Source organism: Temnothorax longispinosus, chromosome 7 (genome assembly GCF_030848805.1).
Source record: "Temnothorax longispinosus isolate EJ_2023e chromosome 7, Tlon_JGU_v1, whole genome shotgun sequence".
Lineage (NCBI taxonomy): Eukaryota > Metazoa > Arthropoda > Insecta > Hymenoptera > Formicidae > Temnothorax > Temnothorax longispinosus.
In genome coordinates, this window is record NC_092364.1 from 8,354,637 (window position 1) to 8,373,488 (window position 18,852).

General features: G+C 39.2%; 2 protein-coding genes across 3 annotated transcripts; both read left to right on the forward strand.

Moving 5' to 3' along the window:
• The first annotated feature begins 149 nt into the window (after positions 1-149).
• On the forward strand, positions 150-8,223 carry LOC139815657 (uncharacterized). 2 transcript variants are annotated; one of them, XM_071782709.1, is made up of 4 exons: positions 150-799; positions 2,158-2,327; positions 2,695-2,835; positions 5,166-8,223. In XM_071782709.1, exons 1-4 carry the CDS (start codon positions 562-564, stop codon positions 6,117-6,119), a joined length of 1,503 nt encoding a protein of 500 aa, XP_071638810.1. In that variant the 5' UTR covers positions 150-561; the 3' UTR covers positions 6,120-8,223. The 2 variants fall into 2 exon arrangements, with proteins under 2 accessions (XP_071638810.1, XP_071638811.1); XM_071782710.1 differs by having other exon boundaries at positions 2,200-2,327.
• Positions 6,003-18,310, forward strand: LOC139815659 (TAR DNA-binding protein 43-like). Its single transcript, XM_071782713.1, has 4 exons — positions 6,003-6,130; positions 8,517-16,852; positions 16,940-17,738; positions 18,092-18,310. The coding sequence occupies exon 2, from the start codon at positions 8,523-8,525 to the stop codon at positions 9,375-9,377; it is 855 nt and encodes a 284-aa protein (XP_071638814.1). The 5' UTR covers positions 6,003-6,130; positions 8,517-8,522; the 3' UTR covers positions 9,378-16,852; positions 16,940-17,738; positions 18,092-18,310.
• Positions 18,311-18,852: the final 542 nt, after the last annotated feature.

The following is an 18,852-nucleotide window of genomic DNA, read 5'->3' on the forward strand; positions in this document are numbered from 1 at the left end:
TCTTCCGCCGTCGTCCGCGAGCGCGCGATCGCGATTTACTTACGCGCGGCGCGCATTTTCCGTCGTAAATTTAACCAGCGGGTCAGGTCGCCAAGTGGAATTTTCCAGACGCCTCGCGGCCCGGCCGCGCCGCTTTCGGTGGCGCTGGCGAATTCCGAGCGCCGTGTCGCCAGCGCCAGCAGTCGCCAGTCGCCAGAGAGCGGACAGCGGAGAGAAAGAGGTGCGGTGTTGCGTGACTGGGTGCGAGCGACCGTGGCGCGTGTGTGTTTGTTGTGTTGTTAAGCGTAAGCGAGTTTTACAAGCTTCTCCGCGTCCTCCGCCTTTGCGAGTAATACGTGAACACGAGCGGACGAAGGAAAAACGACCGTGGGTGCGGAGTATCGGGAGAAACGAGGAAGAAAGAGTGAGCAAGAGAGCGAGCGCGAGAGAGAGAGAAAGAGTGAAAGAGTGGGAGAGAGAGAGCGAGAAGGGGAACACGCGTCGCAAGGAAACGAGAGAGGCCAGCGGAGAGAAGAAAACGGATAAAGGGATATCGAGTTCGCGACGACCAGAAGCTACACGATGTCATCCTACATTCAGGTCGCCGAGGACGAGGGCGAGGAACCCATCGAGCTGCCGACAGAGGACGACACCACGCTGCTGCTCACCACCCTGTCCGCCCAGTTCCCCGGCACCTGCGGCCTCAAGTACCGCAATCCGGAGTCGCGGACGATGCGCGGCGTCCGGCTGGTCGACGGCCGTCTGCATCCGCCCGAGAACGGCTGGGGCAAAGCAATCTACTTCTGCGTATTCCCCAAAGGTACACAAATTACGCATGCACCCGCGCGCGCGTCCTCCTCTCCTCCCCCTTCTCGGCTGCGGTATTTATAATTCGTGGTGGCGCTGCGCTCGCGCGGCGTCGACGCGACGTTGAATGACGCGAAATTGATGGATCGCGACGACGCGACGGCGATGACGGCGACGCTTCCACGGGCGGGAAAAAAATCGAGAAGCGAGTCTCTCGAGATTCCTTTTGGCCGCGGCAATGATACGAATCCGCGACCTCGACTCCCGAAGCAACCGGTCGATAGGAACGATGCTCCGAGGACGACTTGGATCGAACTCCTTTGTTTAACCCATCTATTAATGCCGACAGTATCGTCCCAGACAGCTAAGTCTGCCGAAAGTCAGATCTTGCCAAGTGTCTGTTACAAATTTTATCGGCAGAAAGACTGATTTGATGCCGGTTCTGATATATATCACATGATGTCGACAGAATGCCAACAGAAGTATAACAAAATTTGCTAACATAATCAGACGGCAGAAATCGAGCAGATTCTGCTGGGAACCGTTCAGGCTCTGCGTGGTTTCTGCTGTCAATCTGCTTCACATTGTCTGTCAGTAGGCTCTGTCTGCGCGATTTCTGCTGCCAATCTGAATGAGAACATTGAGGACGCAGTTGATATACGTTAGTCTGCTGACGTCTGATCAAATCTGTTACCAATCTGCCGACAGACTGCTATTATTTTGCTTACTGGGGTGTTAATGTTCATTTCTACCAATGTAGATTAACTTTAAATCCGGTTTAACTTTTTTTAAATCTTTTTCTAATTGTTAGAACTAGAAAAAGATAAAAAGGGAGTTAAACCGAGATTAAAGTTAATCTACATTGAAAGAAATTAACATTACGTGGAATTATAAATTAAAAAAAGATCAGACAACTGGAGAACACTGCAATTAGAAGTTCCACCAAGTTAGCCAGAGTTCGGCCCGAATTATCCCGAGATATCGGCATCTATTTGCCAGAAGCGATTATTCCTTTAATTGTATCTGTTGCGCTCAATGAGATGCTGGGTTATCTCGGAGTGCGCTTTTACATGTTTGTCTACTTTAATAAGTTTACTTTAATTCGTCTATTTTATAATGAATGCCAGATAAATGGAATAATATTCTCATGGTCCATAAGAATACTGCAATCAATTGTTGAAATCAGCTTCGTCATTAACGAATATCAAATAATAATGTGCGAAGCAAATATCTCTAAGCTGTACTTTTATTTTTTTTTCGGTTTCTTTTCAACTTCGTTTTTCTCTCTTTATCTTTTTTTTCTTTTACTTTTTTTCTCTGCAAATAGTCACGAGCCGGTTAGAGACGTGAACGTCTATTATGTCTTTTCAGAGAACAAACGTAAATCTGATGACAATTTGGAAAATTCCACAGCTAAGACTAAAAGAATGGAAACGAAGTTGCGTTGCACTGACTTGATTGTACTCGGTTTGCCGTGGAAAACTACCGAACAGAACTTGCGCGAGTATTTCGAAACGTTTGGCGAAGTTCTGATGGCACAGGTGAGTCTCTGCACTTACTCAAGCTTGCGCTTGGGCTTGGAAACTAACAGCGGAGTCCTGCTACACTAATAACATATTCCTTTAAGTCTACTGATTATACTAATTTATTAGATAAGTAAGAGAGCGATATCGCGTTCAACTCTTTAAATAGAACAAAAATATGTATTCAACATAATGATAATAATTAAGCTCGTAATAAATAATCTTAATTGGGTAAATATTTGTAACGCGTTAAATGCACATCAATCATGTAAGTACTCCTAATAAGGAGTAATGCAAATGATAAAAAAAAGTGGAATATTTTATTTGCGTAAGCATAATGCTGTACCCTATGACTATGAAAGATCACGTTAAAATCCTGTCGTAGGTAAAGAAAGATGCGAAATCCGGCCAAAGCAAAGGATTTGGCTTTATTCGATTTGGAAGTTATGAATCGCAGTTGAGATGCCTCGCTCAACGTCATATGATAGACGGCAGATGGTGCGATGTCAAGGTTCCTAATAGTAAGGTAAGAACATAACTTACTTACAGACCCCTACAATTCTTTCTGCTACTTTTTTACCGCTTTCTCGGATGTATAAGAAAATCTTAAAGAGCGTTAAATCGGTGATGCACATTTAAAGCACATAGGAGCGAATAAATCATTTTAAAAACAATACGAGATGTCCTAAGAAGATTTTTGCCAGAAATAAGTACTGCAATTCTTTGTGCACATGTTTGGCATCTTTATTCAGTTATTTGTCAATGAAATCTTTACATAGTCTATTATTAAAGATGTTACTGTTGCCGTTGAATAATAAAATATAAAACTTTAGTGCTATATATTATTGTCTATATAATTTCAAAAATAACAAAAATAACAATAGCGTATATTATATAGATAAATATTAAATAATAACTAACATAATACAAAAATTCAGATTTATAATTGATATTGTTAAATGATCGCTTTGTACTGTTTCTGAAATGATATATTCTCTCTCTTTCAAGTACACGTGTCTTTAATTTGTACATATTTTTAAAAATAAAAATTATAACAAAATTTATAATTACCAAAGTTACCAAAATTTATCGCATTTGTGGCAAAAAAATTTAGCAAGATATATATATATATATATATATATATATATATATATATATATATATATTTTTTTTTACAATAATCCATATCTCAACTTCATCAAGTTTATTAAAATAGAATTAATCGCACGATTTCGCAGCAGTTGCCTATATTATGTTTCATGTAATTGGACGTACAAAAACAATCCACATGAATTTTATCTTTATTCTATTTGCTGATAAATTCCGATTTGTTTCTAAAATCTTTTCCTTAATGTTAACGAAGAAAAATCTGAGAAAGTAAAAAAAAACTCATTTGAGACAAAATGCAAAATAATACCTAATTTTTCGATTTTGGCAATATACAAGACGAAGCTTTTTAAATCTCGGTTGCTTCATGTCAGCCTGTGAATGTCTTTACGTGTCTTTACACGCCAAGATATGTACAAATATAAATACACGTGTAATATTTCAAGTAGAGAATGGAATGTTGTGTGAGAGATAATCGGCTAAAACTGATAAGCTTACGATTGTGGATACGGGTAATACCTCATCTTTATGAGCTTTCTGTCTATCTCCATTTATCATATAATGCTTTAATAAGCGAATATCAATATTTTCTCACATTCCTTGAATATGTTATTTTTATGTATATGAGACGTATTCCGCTGTGGTGTAAATAGGTGAATGTGCGAAAGGCTATAAGAGTGGTGGAATTATAGAAAGAATGCAAAATGCCTGTATGTATGAATGTATGTTTATACGAGTGTGGTGCGTGAGCCATGGAGAGAGCGACGTTAATGGTGTGCTTGCGTGAAAATAATATAGTATGTTTGTGTCTCTAAAACGGTATGAGATTTCTTTAAGAGAGTGATTAATAGTTCTGTGTCAGAGATTGCAACATTGAGAGAAATGATTCAATAAAACGTATCCAACTTACGGCATACTTAACGTCATGCGTTATCTTTTTCAAGGTTTCTTAAAAGTGACCGGAGCTTTTGCAAGCCTCGATCACGACAAATGAGGAAAAAAAAGTCTTTAGACGACTTAATATCTTTTAACGCTGATAAAAGCCAAAATACTCGCTAAATTACGTAGCATTTCGAGTTAACGAGTACGCGTGAATGAGAATATTATGAGAAGGAATGTATCGCGCGCATTGAGAGAGCGTAACTGGAAGAAAAAGATCTATATTTTCACGTTTTCGAGCGCGCGTATCTTCCTGGATACAATGAATACATGAAATATTGTAACGGGTATGACTTTGTGTGCTGGAGTATGTAAATGCAGAATCTCGCAGTCGCGCATGGAGTATGTCTCGTAAACAGCCCGTGAACCGGATTCCTTAAACCCGAAAATTCGCGCGAGCCTCCTCCATCATACGGGAATGATGCTTTTAAGCAGCTTTTGTGAGAGCTGCGATGCGTTGTCACGATATCCGAGTAACGTTCTAGAGTTCAGGACGCGTGAATGATGAGGTCGCGTGGAAAAGATCTTGCGAAGCGAGACACTAGGTAATAGAGTGCGTAATCAGGAATGAAAAAAAAAACTCGCGCGTGAATGGCGCAATAGCTTACGTCGTCGTGTCACGTTTCGCGAAAGATTCTGCGCTGCGAAATCGTTTACATTCGCGTGTTTCACCGTCGCGTCGGTAGGGTATCGAGAACAATTCGAGGACGTAGCTTGAGACCGCGTGAGCGGAGCGAATGCGTATGTGTGCTTCAGCATTTCGATCAAGTCTGTATGTGATTGTCGAGGGCTGGTGTAATCTGGTTACAGAATATTGATGGATTAATGATGGCACGTCAGTATGATACGGGTAAGCACAGTAACGAGTGCTACCGACCTATACCGGTGCACACGCCGAGTAGTCGCCGGGTGCCGGTGTCGAAGCCGTACGTAGCCAACGTAAATTCGTCGTCGTCCGAGGCCACTGCTCCGCCCCTGAGCGCGCCACCCCCGAGATACGACTCGGAGTACGATTACAAAACCACTCACTATCCGTCATATCCCCCGAATTATCCGTATGACGATAACAAATACAAGTACGAGGGCGGCGGCGGTGGTGGCGGTGGCGGTGGTGGCGGTCAGCAGCAGGTCACTTACAACGCCTACAACGAGAAGCCGAACTACGCCGCCTACGAGGAGTCCGCCGCCTACGATACTCGCGGCTACATGCCGCCACCGCATGCGAACGCCGCCGCGGCGCCCGTTAATCCCGCGTATCCACCGTCCGACGCTGAATACGGGTCGCGATACTACGGCGAGGGACGCGCCGCTGCCTATCCAGCCGACAATTGTCCGGAGCAGTACGATAAGGGCAGGTACAGCAATTACGGGTACGAGCAACGGTGCTACTACGACCAGGCCGACGGTCGTTACGCCGTCGCGGCGACTGACTGCAGGTACGAGGTGCGGTATCCGGACGCGAGGCATCCAGACAGCCGGCATTTGCCGGCCGATCCCGGTCGGGAGCCAGACTGCCGATACGTGGACAGTCGCGAGATGGACAGGAGATACATCGTCGACGGTAGGGAAGTCGTGGACGGCAGGTACGCGATGGACAGCCGCGAGGTCGATGGCCGTTACGCCGCCACGTCGGACGGCCGCGACCCGATCGACGGTAGATACGCGGATCCAGCGAGATACCCGACGAAGGAGAACTATTACGATCGCTATTACAAGCACCGGCCATCGAGGGATCACCACGTCGCGGACGCGTCAAGATACTGAAGAGGAAATTCGTAATTACAATCAATCATGTTTTAATGGGAATACGTGTCGACACGCGACCGACGAAACTCGCCAATGGTCTTTTCTCCTAGGATTAGTGCATATTCCTCGCACGTATTATACCACGCATCTACGGATGCTACGAATGTTGATATTATTATTATGTATTGTTTGCGATGCATCATAACGGATTTCTTCGATATCGCGAAGATCGTACGAAATGCGAAATCGCCGAAAATTTGTATGAATGAATGTTGAAAAGTATTCGGTATGTCGATACGGTTTATTAAAATCAGGAACATTTATTTGATATATAATTTTACGTATATGTATGTAAAATACTTATATACATGCTCAATACTTTCGTTTTTTCAATGACTATTAAATATTTATTAATGTTTGACATGTGACTTATTAAAGCACTTTTATTGCTGCATTTGAGTCGCCAAAAACAAGCAATATTTCTTACAGAAAGAGATAAGAAAATAATATAATATTTTATTATTATTTTACTTTTTTTATATTATTTTGGATTTTATTATTGATTATTTTATTGTTGATGTGAAACATTTTAAGTTAATTACGGATTATTTTTAGGAATGTCGAAGATAAAGATGCGTGGTATAATGTTTGGAAAATTATAGAAATTTTTCTTTCACCGCAGCTACTTTCAAGAATTTATATGATTTTATATTACTCATCTATTTCGCTTTTTTTTTTCCCGAGCACATTAAATATGTGCATCTAATTTTATGGCCTAAATTATCTTTATTGTTTAATTTAAAAATTGAAGTTTAAACATTTATTCAAGACAAAAATATGGCAGATTGCAAATTATATATATTTTTTTAGAAAATATAATTCTTGCCAAAGTATACTTTTTTTTAAGGCTCCTGGGTAGTCACCGCGGCCATATTGGATTCTTATCGAGGCGAGGAAAACACCCAATTTTGTTGTGCATGCCATTTTCAAGTAAAAAGACATTTCAATAAAACATCACTATAGATCGTTTCAGAACACTTCCGAAATTGGCCGAAAACTACCCTTTTCCCTCGACAATAAACAAACAGTCATAAAACGAAGCCTAAACATACGGGAAAAACAGCCGTTTAACGACTATCGAAAGGAGGTGAAAACGTTCCTTCCGCATGCAAATCTTACTTTTCGGCCAATTTTACGATTTTCACGAATACGTTAAACGTTAGAGCACAAGCACAGAGCGAATAATAAAGAAATAGCACGCACAACAAAATAGGTTGTCAACATGTCACAAAGGACAGAATTCTCCATTGGAGAGAGTTCTGATTTCTGCCGCGACGGTACGTCGCCACCGTCAACGCAGAGTTCTCGGTTCAGGGACCAGGAGCCTTAAAACAATTATATGTTTTCCCTACACCAATTAACTCTCATCATTCTGTGCATAAAATCAAATCGATATCAAAGTAATAAAAAATTGATAAGATATTTCATATTTTATGTCAAGATCTGAATAAATATGAGGTCAGAATAAAATATGAAGTCTTGTAAACTATCAATTTTTTATAACTATCAATGTCTTATATACAGAATGACTAGAGAAATTGTATTACGTAAAAAAATCATAATTTATTTTTAAAAAATATATCTCACAAAAGCACATAGTGATAAAAATTTGTTATCACATTTGTCTCCTGAAATTATGAAATTCTTGTTGAAAGTATTTCTCGATAAATGTACGTATAATAGAGATAATTTAAATCATAAAGATAAATCCCTTATCTCATATAATCAATCAGTTAACATAAAAAAAGCATTTATATATATTCCCATTAAATCATGGTGTTCGTTAAATATAACAGATATGTCTAATGGTAGAAATAATTAGTCTGGAATAACTGTTCACATTTTATCAGATATGTGCTTATTCAAATCGAGACAGTGTAATGTAGCATGAGATTCTCTACATTGTGAACATAAAAAAGAAAAAGACATTGTACAGATTGATGCATGGATTTCAAGTGGTCATAGTGCTTAAGTGTTCATTATATAACATATGTAAATTTACATGTAAATCGAGCTAGCCGACATCTTTTCTTGAACCGACAAATATAAATATTTAAAAATTTTCTATATAAAACTTGACGTTTAGTGCAGATTAATTGCAATTCGACGGAACGTTAGAGTCCTAAGCCGGAAGCGAGAGATTGTGTGTCTACGGAACTTAGATTGTGTGCATGTGATACACTCGATGTAAACCGTAATGTACTTTACGTTTTGCCTATCTCGTGACGAATGCCATATATGTCTCGCAGCGATTCTACCGTCGCCGGTATTGTGAGTAATGTGCACTGTACGCAAGTTTTACATAACTGTGAAAACCTGTCGTACATGATTGACTGATTGTGCGTTTGTGTGTAGGAAGGAATGATTCAGCAAGTACCCTGCAAGGTATTCGTCGGCCGCTGTACCGAAGATCTAACCGCGGACGATCTACGAGATTATTTCTCCAAGTTTGGCGAAGTGACGGACGTGTTCATCCCGAAACCCTTCCGCGCGTTTTCGTTTGTCACTTTCTTAGATCCCGAGGTCGCCCAGTCGCTCTGCGGCGAAGATCATATTATCAAGGGCGTCTCGGTACACGTCTCAAATGCCGCGCCCAAGTCCGAGGGCAACAATAAAAATTTCAACAATCAAGTGAACTCGAACATGAGGGGCGGCAGGGGCGCGCCGGGACCCGTCGATAATAATGTGCAGGGCAATTATCAGGGTAACCGTTACATGGGCCATTCGGGCAACAATATGGGCCCAAACGGCTGGAATAACCCGGGGAATCGCGGTAATCTCGACATGCCGAATCTACAGGCTCTGGGTATCACCGGACAAAACAACGGCGGTGGCGGTGGGGGTGGTATGTCGAATCCGCTGGCGATGGGTGGTCTGAATCTGTCCGCATTGCCGGTCAATCCGGCATTGGTGGCTGCCGCTCTGAACCAGGCGTCCTGGGGTCTGATCGGTAACCTGCAGAACCAGGGAAACGACCAGGGTTATTCGAACCAGCCGGGCCCACCGGGCCAGCCGCCCTCCGGTAACAACACTATTGGCAACAGCGGCAATTCCGGCTTTCTCAGCTGGATGAACCAAGGCGGCGGCGACGGCAATACGGGCAATCCCGGCACCGGCGGCCCCGGGCCGAATAACCCGAACGCGTCCCAGGGCGCCTGGCAGAATCACCCGGGTCAGCGCGACCAGAAGTCAAATACCTTTCTTAAGTACGAGTAAATTCAATCGGGGCCGTGGGTCTACTCGTAAAACCAAACGGATCCTCTATCCACGGGTCCCGACGCAACAACCATAACGAACGGTGGTAACCGATGGGATCGACGGTTTTCCAAAAGCACGTCGATTCCGTCCCCAGAATAGAACCAAGAACCAGAGCCTATAGTACGTTGACGTTTTTTCTAATGTTTTGCACTAATCGCCACTGCGTGTATTATAATATTTCGAGATCCCCCCCTTCTCCACTCTCTTACTGGTTTGACAAGTTAGCACAATTCCATTCGTTGAAAGAGGCGGTTTAGGTTTACGATAAATAAAGGCGGATAGCTTCGATCATTCGAAAATATGTACGCCCGATATTTGCGTCATCTCTGGTGTGAGCGTACAATAGATAATGGCATGAATAAAATCGACGATACGTATGAAGTTGATGTGTGGAGCAGCATAGCTGCATGGCGAGGGTGAGATTGTATAATCGAGTACATTTACTGCTTAGCGATTAAAGATTGATAAACGTGTAATTTACGAATATCTGACAAGATCTGAGTCTCAAGAAGACTTCAGCTGCTTCAACATTTGTCAAGCCCAGTGAAATGTATACCAAAATATTGTTACCTGAAAAGTAATTACTGCCACAGACACAGTCATATAGAAAATAATTATAGCTACAATGGCATCTGCATCGTTTCTCCATTCTATTTAAGTATATAACATTTTCCCATCGAGCAATTATTATTAAATTATTGGGAAGTTGAAAATAGCTCAAGTCTTCCTTTGCCACAAATCTCTTTAATAAAGGGGGCTTTAGTGAATATTTACTTAATAGCATTTGTTGAGATATTGGCTTTATCTAACCGCATCTTTTGTTTAAACTCGCAATTAACTAAATTTTCTCCTTGTCTATGTCAAAAATTGTGATGTAGAAGGAGACTAGATCGATCGCCTTAGTTACAAACTATATTAGTTTGTAACCGAGGCAACTAATCTAATAGGTGCAATGTGGTAAATAAATGAACATGAGACCAAAGTCAATTAATTTGCGTATCGAGTTAAAAGCCGCGCCGAATTGCTAGATGTTGTTTGTAAAAAGCGTTTATGTATTATGTAATATGCATTATGTAATATATAACTTGCCATCGCGTTTTCAAGCTATTATATATAACTAATATTCAATTTCTTGCGCATTATTTTTTAACGACAGATCTCTTGATTATTTTAGAATCATAATTTTTCCTTATATTTTCCGTGTATTTTCCGGAGATCTGGAATTGTGAATTTTGCTGCTGCGAGAATGGACGGCTTCTTTCGAATCGAGGTCCTGCGTTTAAAGCTTCGCAATCATTTCTAAAATATTTTTACCTTTATAACATCTTCTAGCAAGATGCTTTCTCAACGTGGGTAACAATTACATTTCGTAAGTTTCTGTAATATTGCCGTTATACGAGCGAAACATTACTACGTTATGCTTTAAGGAGATCTATTCCAAAATAAATCCGCAATAAATGTTAAGTATGATGGATTGAGATAATAAGGATTACGAAGAAAAAGATTTCTTCTAGAGAGATTATTAAGATTGAAATTGAAATTTAATTTCATCATTTTAAACATTAAATGGACCAGAAGTTTTCTTTGGTTTTGGTGTAAAGTTACCTTCGTTGAAACAATCTTATTCTATTTTGCAACATCCTTTATCCGTTTCATGAGACGTTTCCAAAATATTACCAAGATCAGAAAGAGCGTATAAATTGCGATTGATGTGACTGTTTGAAAGTGTATGAATGTATCAGAATAGCTCACACCTAGAGATTGATCGCAGCTATCCGTATTGTATATTATTATCAAGTTGAACTTCTGTTTCAAATATCTCAAATGTAACACATAAATAGCTTATTATGTGAGAATTTTACACTAGTGTGCAGGTGTGTCAAAATTATTGATTGATGTGTGTGAAAGAAAATTGTTTGAACTGATCAGATTTTTTCCATTTTAATTGAGTGATTTGAAGAAAGCGGAAAGAAAACTATTTAGATGTCTTATATGTCTGTGTATAATGTGTCATAAGTTCTGAATGAAATATTCTTAATGAAAAGACTTTCGAACTGTTTCCTGATTGAACGATAATGAAAAAGATAGCTTTACTGGTCGAGAGTATTTATTTTTCAAAGAAAGAAAGAAAGAAAAAGAAAGAGTCATAGCACGAAGAAGGATGCAATTCACATCTCACAATTATAGTCAATAACTTTAACATACGAAATAATTACGTCGCAATTAAACTTAAATACCGCATTTGTCACCGCGATATCACTGTGTATCACGTTAAAGGAATTATTTAGATTGACTATTTCAGAGTACGCTAATTATCTCTTATGAGTATATTAATTGAAAGAATAAAATAATCCCTAATATAAGAGGTGTGTATACTGTTGTGCTTTTCATTTTTGTCGTACAGTGATTTCTCAAACTTCCTTCTTTTGAACGCGAGATACTACTTAGGGCCAATTTCACCAACCACAGTTAGCTTAACCGACGGTTAAAGTTAGCAGGATTGACCAATAGAAATGAATCCACCCTGCTTTCTATTGGTCAATCCTGCTAACTTTAACCGTCGGTTAAGTTAACTGTGGTTGGTGAAATTGGCCCTTAATATACAATTCTAATGATAATACTCTCTCGCTCTTTCTCTCTCATTAGCGTGAATTCTCGTCGATATGCGTGTCGCGTATACAGATGAGAAAAATCTCCTCTAACTTTGAGAATGTTAAACTGGATTGCTCGAGGCACGTGCGTGTGTGTGTGGTGTGTGCATATGTGTATGTTTGAGAGAGAGAGACGGTTGAATGTATTTGTTAATGGTCGTCTTACAGAACTACAGGCGTGAGTTTTTACTACTTAGCAAAAGTGATGATGTCGTTTGTTTAGAGCACTGAGAACGCGTGTACTTGGCGAGGCGAGGTGAAGAAATGAGGTGACTGAGTAATAATGCATAAGGCGAGCGGGGGAACACTGCGGTATTAGATGAGAATGAGCAAAAGTCGTCCAGTGTGTGTCTGGTATATACTTAGATTGAGAGGAGGTTGTTTATATACGTAATGTATGTAAAAAAAAAGACTAAATTATACACACGCACGCGCGCACACAAAACACACACACACACACACACACACGTACATATACACGTATACAGATTTCAATGAGAAGAGATAGACGATGAGTTGGTTGATTGAGCATTCTGCCACGCTATTAAGTCTATAAATTGTTAAATTGATCTACATAGAAGCTGTGGTTTAAGACAACTTTTAACAAACACTGGAACCGTACCAAGCTTGTCGTTGAGGCACGAATGTTCGCGCTTTAATACCCTTAACGTCTGGAAATATTTTCAGGGAGAATGTAGTTCCTTACGATGCAAGAAATAAAAAAAAATAGAATAAAATAAAACAACTTGTATAAGAGATAAAATAAAATCGTTGATGGATGGCTGTATGATGAATAATAGTTGATTGATCAGCTCGAACATTCGTGCGTGAGTCGTAGCGATTATAGATCTACGTGGTCTGACAATTAAGTTTGTAGATGTATCTCTTTTTTTTTGTTACCCATAGACAATATTGAAAACACATTAGATTAATGCACTCTTTTATCTCTTCGTTATGTTTCGTATTGATAGCGTGTAAACGATACGCTGAATAATTGTTGTTGAGTGATTATTTAGCAAAAAAATCAATGTCAAATATTTACGTTTCATTTGGAAAAAGAATCCTTTTCCTTAGTTCGGATTTGGAACCGGCAAAAACATTCCTGTGTTACTCAATCTACTCAATTCCGCAGGCGAAGGTGGAAAAAGTAGTAAAGAAATTATGTATAAATGTTAAGTTTAATTCGCAAAAAATATGTAAAATTTATTTTAGAAAACAAATGTAATATTTCTATCATCTCGTTGATTGGACAAACAAGCTGCATTTAGGTTCAAATAAATGTTGTCTATGGATTTAATTGTCAGACCACGTATTTCAAATCGTTTGAAATAGCTATGCCTACGACGTTATTGGCATCTTTTCGTGATCCCTCAATCAGTGAGTTATTTCGCGCGGGATGAGAGAATGCCCACTGCTCAAAGGATGCCTTGCAAAACGATTTGGAAGTGATCTACGAAGTATGTAAATAGGGATTGATATAAAGCAATTTTAATATCGCTCACAAAATGTAACGAATTTTATTGTAGAGTTTAGCTGTGCTCTGTAAAATCGCTCGATATTATTGTGTCCCCGAGGGAGGGAGAGAGAGGAAATAAGATGAAACTGCGTGACGAATCCGAGACGTGTGTCGTGAAACGTTGTCGTGTGAGAATGTTGATTCCGATCCGTCGCTCTCACGGCCGTCAGGGGAATCTTTCGTACCGCGTCGTGAAAGAACGCACGGTGAGGAAACCGCGAATCCGGCATTCTTTTACACTTTTGAGATACTACGAGCTATACAAACGAGTTGAATGCGAGTCGAGGCTACCGTGGATTTTTTACGTATGCGAGAACGATCTCACGATTTTTGTCGAGCAAGAGAGAAAAGTGTCGCAGTCTTTTTGTCCACCGCAGGATGCTGCGCGAAATCTTGTAGATGTGAATATTAGATGATCGCGAATGATATCACGTTTCCCAATTCGTGCCGATGGTTTTTGCCGTGTAAACTGTAAAACGTTTTGCCGAGTTAATGCGAGAATACTCAATGCTCTCCGTAATGTTCTCCGTTGATTGTAGTGTATGTTAAATTATGCCGAGAATAAAAGACCCAAGCATCGTGGGGGTACCATAAATTCCTTTAAATGCGAGTCAGCGATGCACAATCACACATTCGCTGGCTGTTTCAGGATTGACAGAAGACAAACGAGTCTCTTGCAAAATTTGCAATCCCCAGTTGCTTGTGTGCCAATAATTTTTAAAGTTACGACGAATATATGCTCAATTTTCACGAGCTAGTAAAAATAAACCAATTTTTGCGAATTAAGTTTCAGAGATAAGAATCAATGATAAAACGTCATCGGTCGTTTGATTTTCAAGCGAATTTTGTTTTAACGAAATTGAAGATTTGAAACCGAGATCCCAACTCTTATTCTCTTTTTGCCAAGTTGTGAAGAGCGATAATTTTCTTTTTTTTTACGCCAATTTTGGGACAGCCAGGAGATCCGATCAGTCCAAAATTATCGTGCCTATAAAATCAGTAATTTAATATAATACGTATTCTCGGACATGAAGAAATATTTAATTTATCCTACATAATCTGATATATAAATCGTAACGAAGAGCTACTCTCGAGAGATTTGCGTGTATAAAATTCCAAGTTTAATTAAAAGCGACATGGAGACGGATCCAGGAGCGACGTTTATACATATATAATTGTAGAACTGTAAAAGCGAGTATATATATAGAAGAGTTTGAAAGGTAACATAACAGAGCCGCCGGTGGCCGGCCTTCCGGCAATACCTGAATGAAGACGATGACTGAAGTAAAACGTAAGCCTACGGAAACGTCCGCTGATCCTCCTGGAACAGGTGATTACGATCTGACATTATTTCTCTTTCATAACGCCTCATCATCTCTCATCAACGATCAAGTAATAATCACTCTCATCGACATACTCTGGCTTTCAACAATTTTCGAAAAATTAATTTTTATACGTCCTCTACCGATATTCTCTTTTTTCTTCTTTTTTTTTTAAGTTTTTTTTCTCAAGTCATCATCATCTATATGTTCGTCACATTCGCAATACTTTCTTCCTAAGACAGGAAAGACACCCACCGCTAGTCGCATTCATATTTTGGAACGTAGTCCCCCTTTCGAATGCCTCGCGTATTCTCTCTTACAATAATTTTTATTTAAATGGGACATCGTGTAAAAAGAAAGAAAAATAATTCGGTAAATACCGACTGACTAGTATTTGTCAAATTATTTTTCTTGCCCCGATAGGGAAAATTACGTCAATATTATACAATAATTGCATCATTCAATTGAGAGGAATTTCATAATTATTGTGCTAAGATGATTTCTCATAACGCAGCATTCTTGCCAGCATAAAATTTTTGAATAATATTTGCACAAAAATTGAGAAATTCAATTTTATGTTTTTGCACAATTATTTAGATATTTAGAAGTAAAATCATTCCAGCACACTTCAGTAAACACCGATATATAACAGTTACATGCATACCACCGTTCATTATATTTTACGTACGAGAAAGGATGCCATCTATCGGCGATCCAGCAAACAGAATGCTACGTAATAATACAGGAATAACACATAATATATAAAACTCAAATATATTTCTTAATTATTTCGCAATTTCTTTCCAAGTTTAATTTTGCAAATATTCTGCTAGGATAGTTCCTCATATCGCTGCTATCTTGCTGAAATACTATTTAGAAATTAATTGTGCAAATATTTCTCAATATTTCTATCTATTAGTGTTGCTGCAAATATTGAGACATAATTACAGCATTCCCAGTTTCATCCAGATTTCTTAATTGTTATGGATCTTTTCCTATCAGGGTGTGAAATACACGGAGTTTGTTCCTCCCTCAATAAACAAATTGATAGCAGTCTGTCGGCAGATTGGTAACAGGATTTAATCAGACATGTCAGCAGACTGACATCAACTGCGTCCGCATTCAGCTTATGTTCTACCAGCAAAGTCTGTTAACATAATCAAACAGCAGATTGGCAGCAGAAATCGCGCAGAGCCTGAACAGTTTCAGCAGAATCTGCTCGATTTCTGCCGCCAATCTGCTGTCTGATTATGTTAACAGATTCTGTTATACTTCTGTTAACGTTCTGCCGACATCATATACCAGAACCGGTATTAAATCTGTAGTCTATCTGCCGACAAAATTTGTAGCAGACTTGGCAAGATCTGCTTTCGACAGACTTGGCTCTCTGGGTCCCATATTCGCTTACCTTTGTTGAGAAATTCTACGATGTGAGTTTGACATAATTTAACTCGGTGGTTTTGACATTCTCGTCGCGACCATCGATCTTTCTCGTTCTCCGGAAAAACGAAGAACCGACGAAGAGTTTTTCTCGATTGTTAATTTAGCTTGGTCGCTTCGGCAAGTTCCGTCTCTCGTACCTAAAGTTACACATGGCCCAATGCTTCCTTGAACATTTGAGAACACATTTTGCATTAACAACCCGCGTACTCGCGGGCAGTTAACAATTCTCACAGATATCACCGATGGCGGATGAGATTGCAGGCATATACTTTTCGTGCGTTCGCTATCTTAGTCGCAAACCAGAGCCGAGTGAGAGCCATGAAGCTGTGCTACCAACGATTTCGGGAAATGTGAGTCTGTTCTCTGTTTGAAAAGAGAAAAAATTACACTCTGTACCCTGCGGCAGGGTTTATCGGTCCCCGTTTTCTTGCCCGTTCACGTCACGTCCTGGAGTACAATAGGACCAGCCAATCGAGAAACACCAGAGTTGCAAATTGGAATGTTAGTACTCTAGTTAGCTCGGTCCTCATTCCCCCCCGAGTACCCGGTGAACACCGGACACTAATCCTGTACGATTCTGTTCAACAGCCTGGGTGAATATATATGTGGATGGTTGATGTCCGTGAACGTACCTCTTGGATGGAACAAAAGAAACGAACGAGCAAGTGTTGGCAAGTTTTTGAGATGCAAGTGGTGGAAGGACGCGAAAGAGTGAGCGAGCGAGAGAGAAAGAAAGAAAGATGAAAGGATCTGGAGATGAGAGAGTAAAAGAGGAGAGAGAGGGAGAGAGAGGAGTATATATTTTTGCAGGCTAATAGAATTTGGTGAGATGATGGTGGTGATGATGGTGATGATGATGATGATGATGATGATGATGATGATGATGATGATGATGATGATGATGATGATGATGATGATGATGATGATGATGATGATGATGATGATGATGATGATGATGATGATGATGATGATGGTGATGATGATGATGATGATGATGATGATGATGATGATGATGATGATGATGATGATGATGATGCACTGCGCCGAGAGAAGTTGCTAGACAAGTGTGGAGCGAGTGCTTTTTTGAAAGCGTGGGGAAGTTTTTTTCGTAAGCGTGATTGCGAAGCACATCATAAGTGAAAGTCGAGAACCCCCGCTGGACAGTTTAATGTCTTAACGCGATTTTGCTTTCAGATTGCGAGAGCGTACGTCGCGATCTGCAGCGGTGGTTGATCGCGATTAATCCACGCTTGCTCTCGTAGAAGAGAAGGCAGATTACTCCTGAGGCAGACGCGGACGTAAACTTACGTTTGGAAAAGTCTACTTAAATTTGGAGAGGTCTACTGGCCTGGAGATGTTAACTGATGACAAGCTGCGAACAATTAAAGTAATTATTGATACATTATCGTACGACTTAATTTTGTTCCGAGTATTGATGTACTTGAATTTTTAATTCGACTTAGCAACAATCTTGATTGAAACCGAATGCCATTATTTATTAAAAAGAAAACACAAAAATATGTACAATTATTGTCATTTAATTTATATGTAAATTACTTTTGATAGGTATTTATGTATCTTATACAATTTTCCAGTATATATGTTATAAACTAGATATATATATTATATTGTTAATTAGAAATTGTAATAATTTGTAAAAGTAGATTTATAAACAGTTTATGTAAATATCTTTTATTTTCGAATATGTATGAGAAAAAATGTCATTTATTTTTGTTTCAGATTCGATTATCTGTTGAACATCGCATGTGAGGACTTTGAATATAATGTGGAGCATACGACAAACATTAAAGACGAACGTCGAATCACAAATAAAGCTGCATATTATATATCATGAATATTATATTGTAAACATTTTTATTTTCTTGTATATGTTTTGTGTCTTTATATGTGTGTATAAAATTTAGGAACTTTTTAAATAATACTTGAAAGTTCAATTTATATCATTTCTTGCTTAATCATGTTCCCCTGATACTTCGTCGAATTTTGAGAATTTAAATTATTTTGACTTGGTTTCATATTTGAAATTGTTACAATTTTTAAAATTTTAGTTAACGTTTTATTAGATTACATAACATACGTCTGATATTTTGTTAATTTTTTAAAGTTTAGATTTTCATCACGCATCCAGTATAAAGAATAAACAAAATGATAGCAGTCTGTCGGCAGATTGGTAACGATTTGATCAGACATGTCAGTATATTACATAGATATATTTAACAAGATATTTGCTTTCGACAAACAATTCTTGAAACTTCAGTAAATGCCACTTCTCATCCGATTATATTTTCCTGATACTTTTACATTGTTGAGGATTTAAATTTCTCCCAGTAATTAATCTCTCGGTGTGAATTGAAGAAATTCATGTGCAGATTGTATAAAATTGTACGGCAAGATTATCTGTGACTTTACCGGTAGTCGGTAAAACAAGTTTTTAGCGACAGTTGATAAAGTAGCAAGGAATATCATCTGTGCACTTTTAT

Coding starts and splice junctions, on each gene's coding strand:
- LOC139815657 (XM_071782709.1), top strand. CDS start 562: ATGTCATCCTACATTCAGGTCGCCGAGGACGAGGGCGAGGAACCCATC. Junction 800..2,157: donor CTTCTGCGTATTCCCCAAAG/GTACACAAATTA, acceptor ATGTCTTTTCAG/AGAACAAACGTAAATCTGAT. Junction 2,836..5,165: donor TCAAGGTTCCTAATAGTAAG/GTAAGAACATAA, acceptor ATCTGGTTACAG/AATATTGATGGATTAATGAT.
- LOC139815659 (XM_071782713.1), top strand. CDS start 8,523: ATGATTCAGCAAGTACCCTGCAAGGTATTCGTCGGCCGCTGTACCGAA.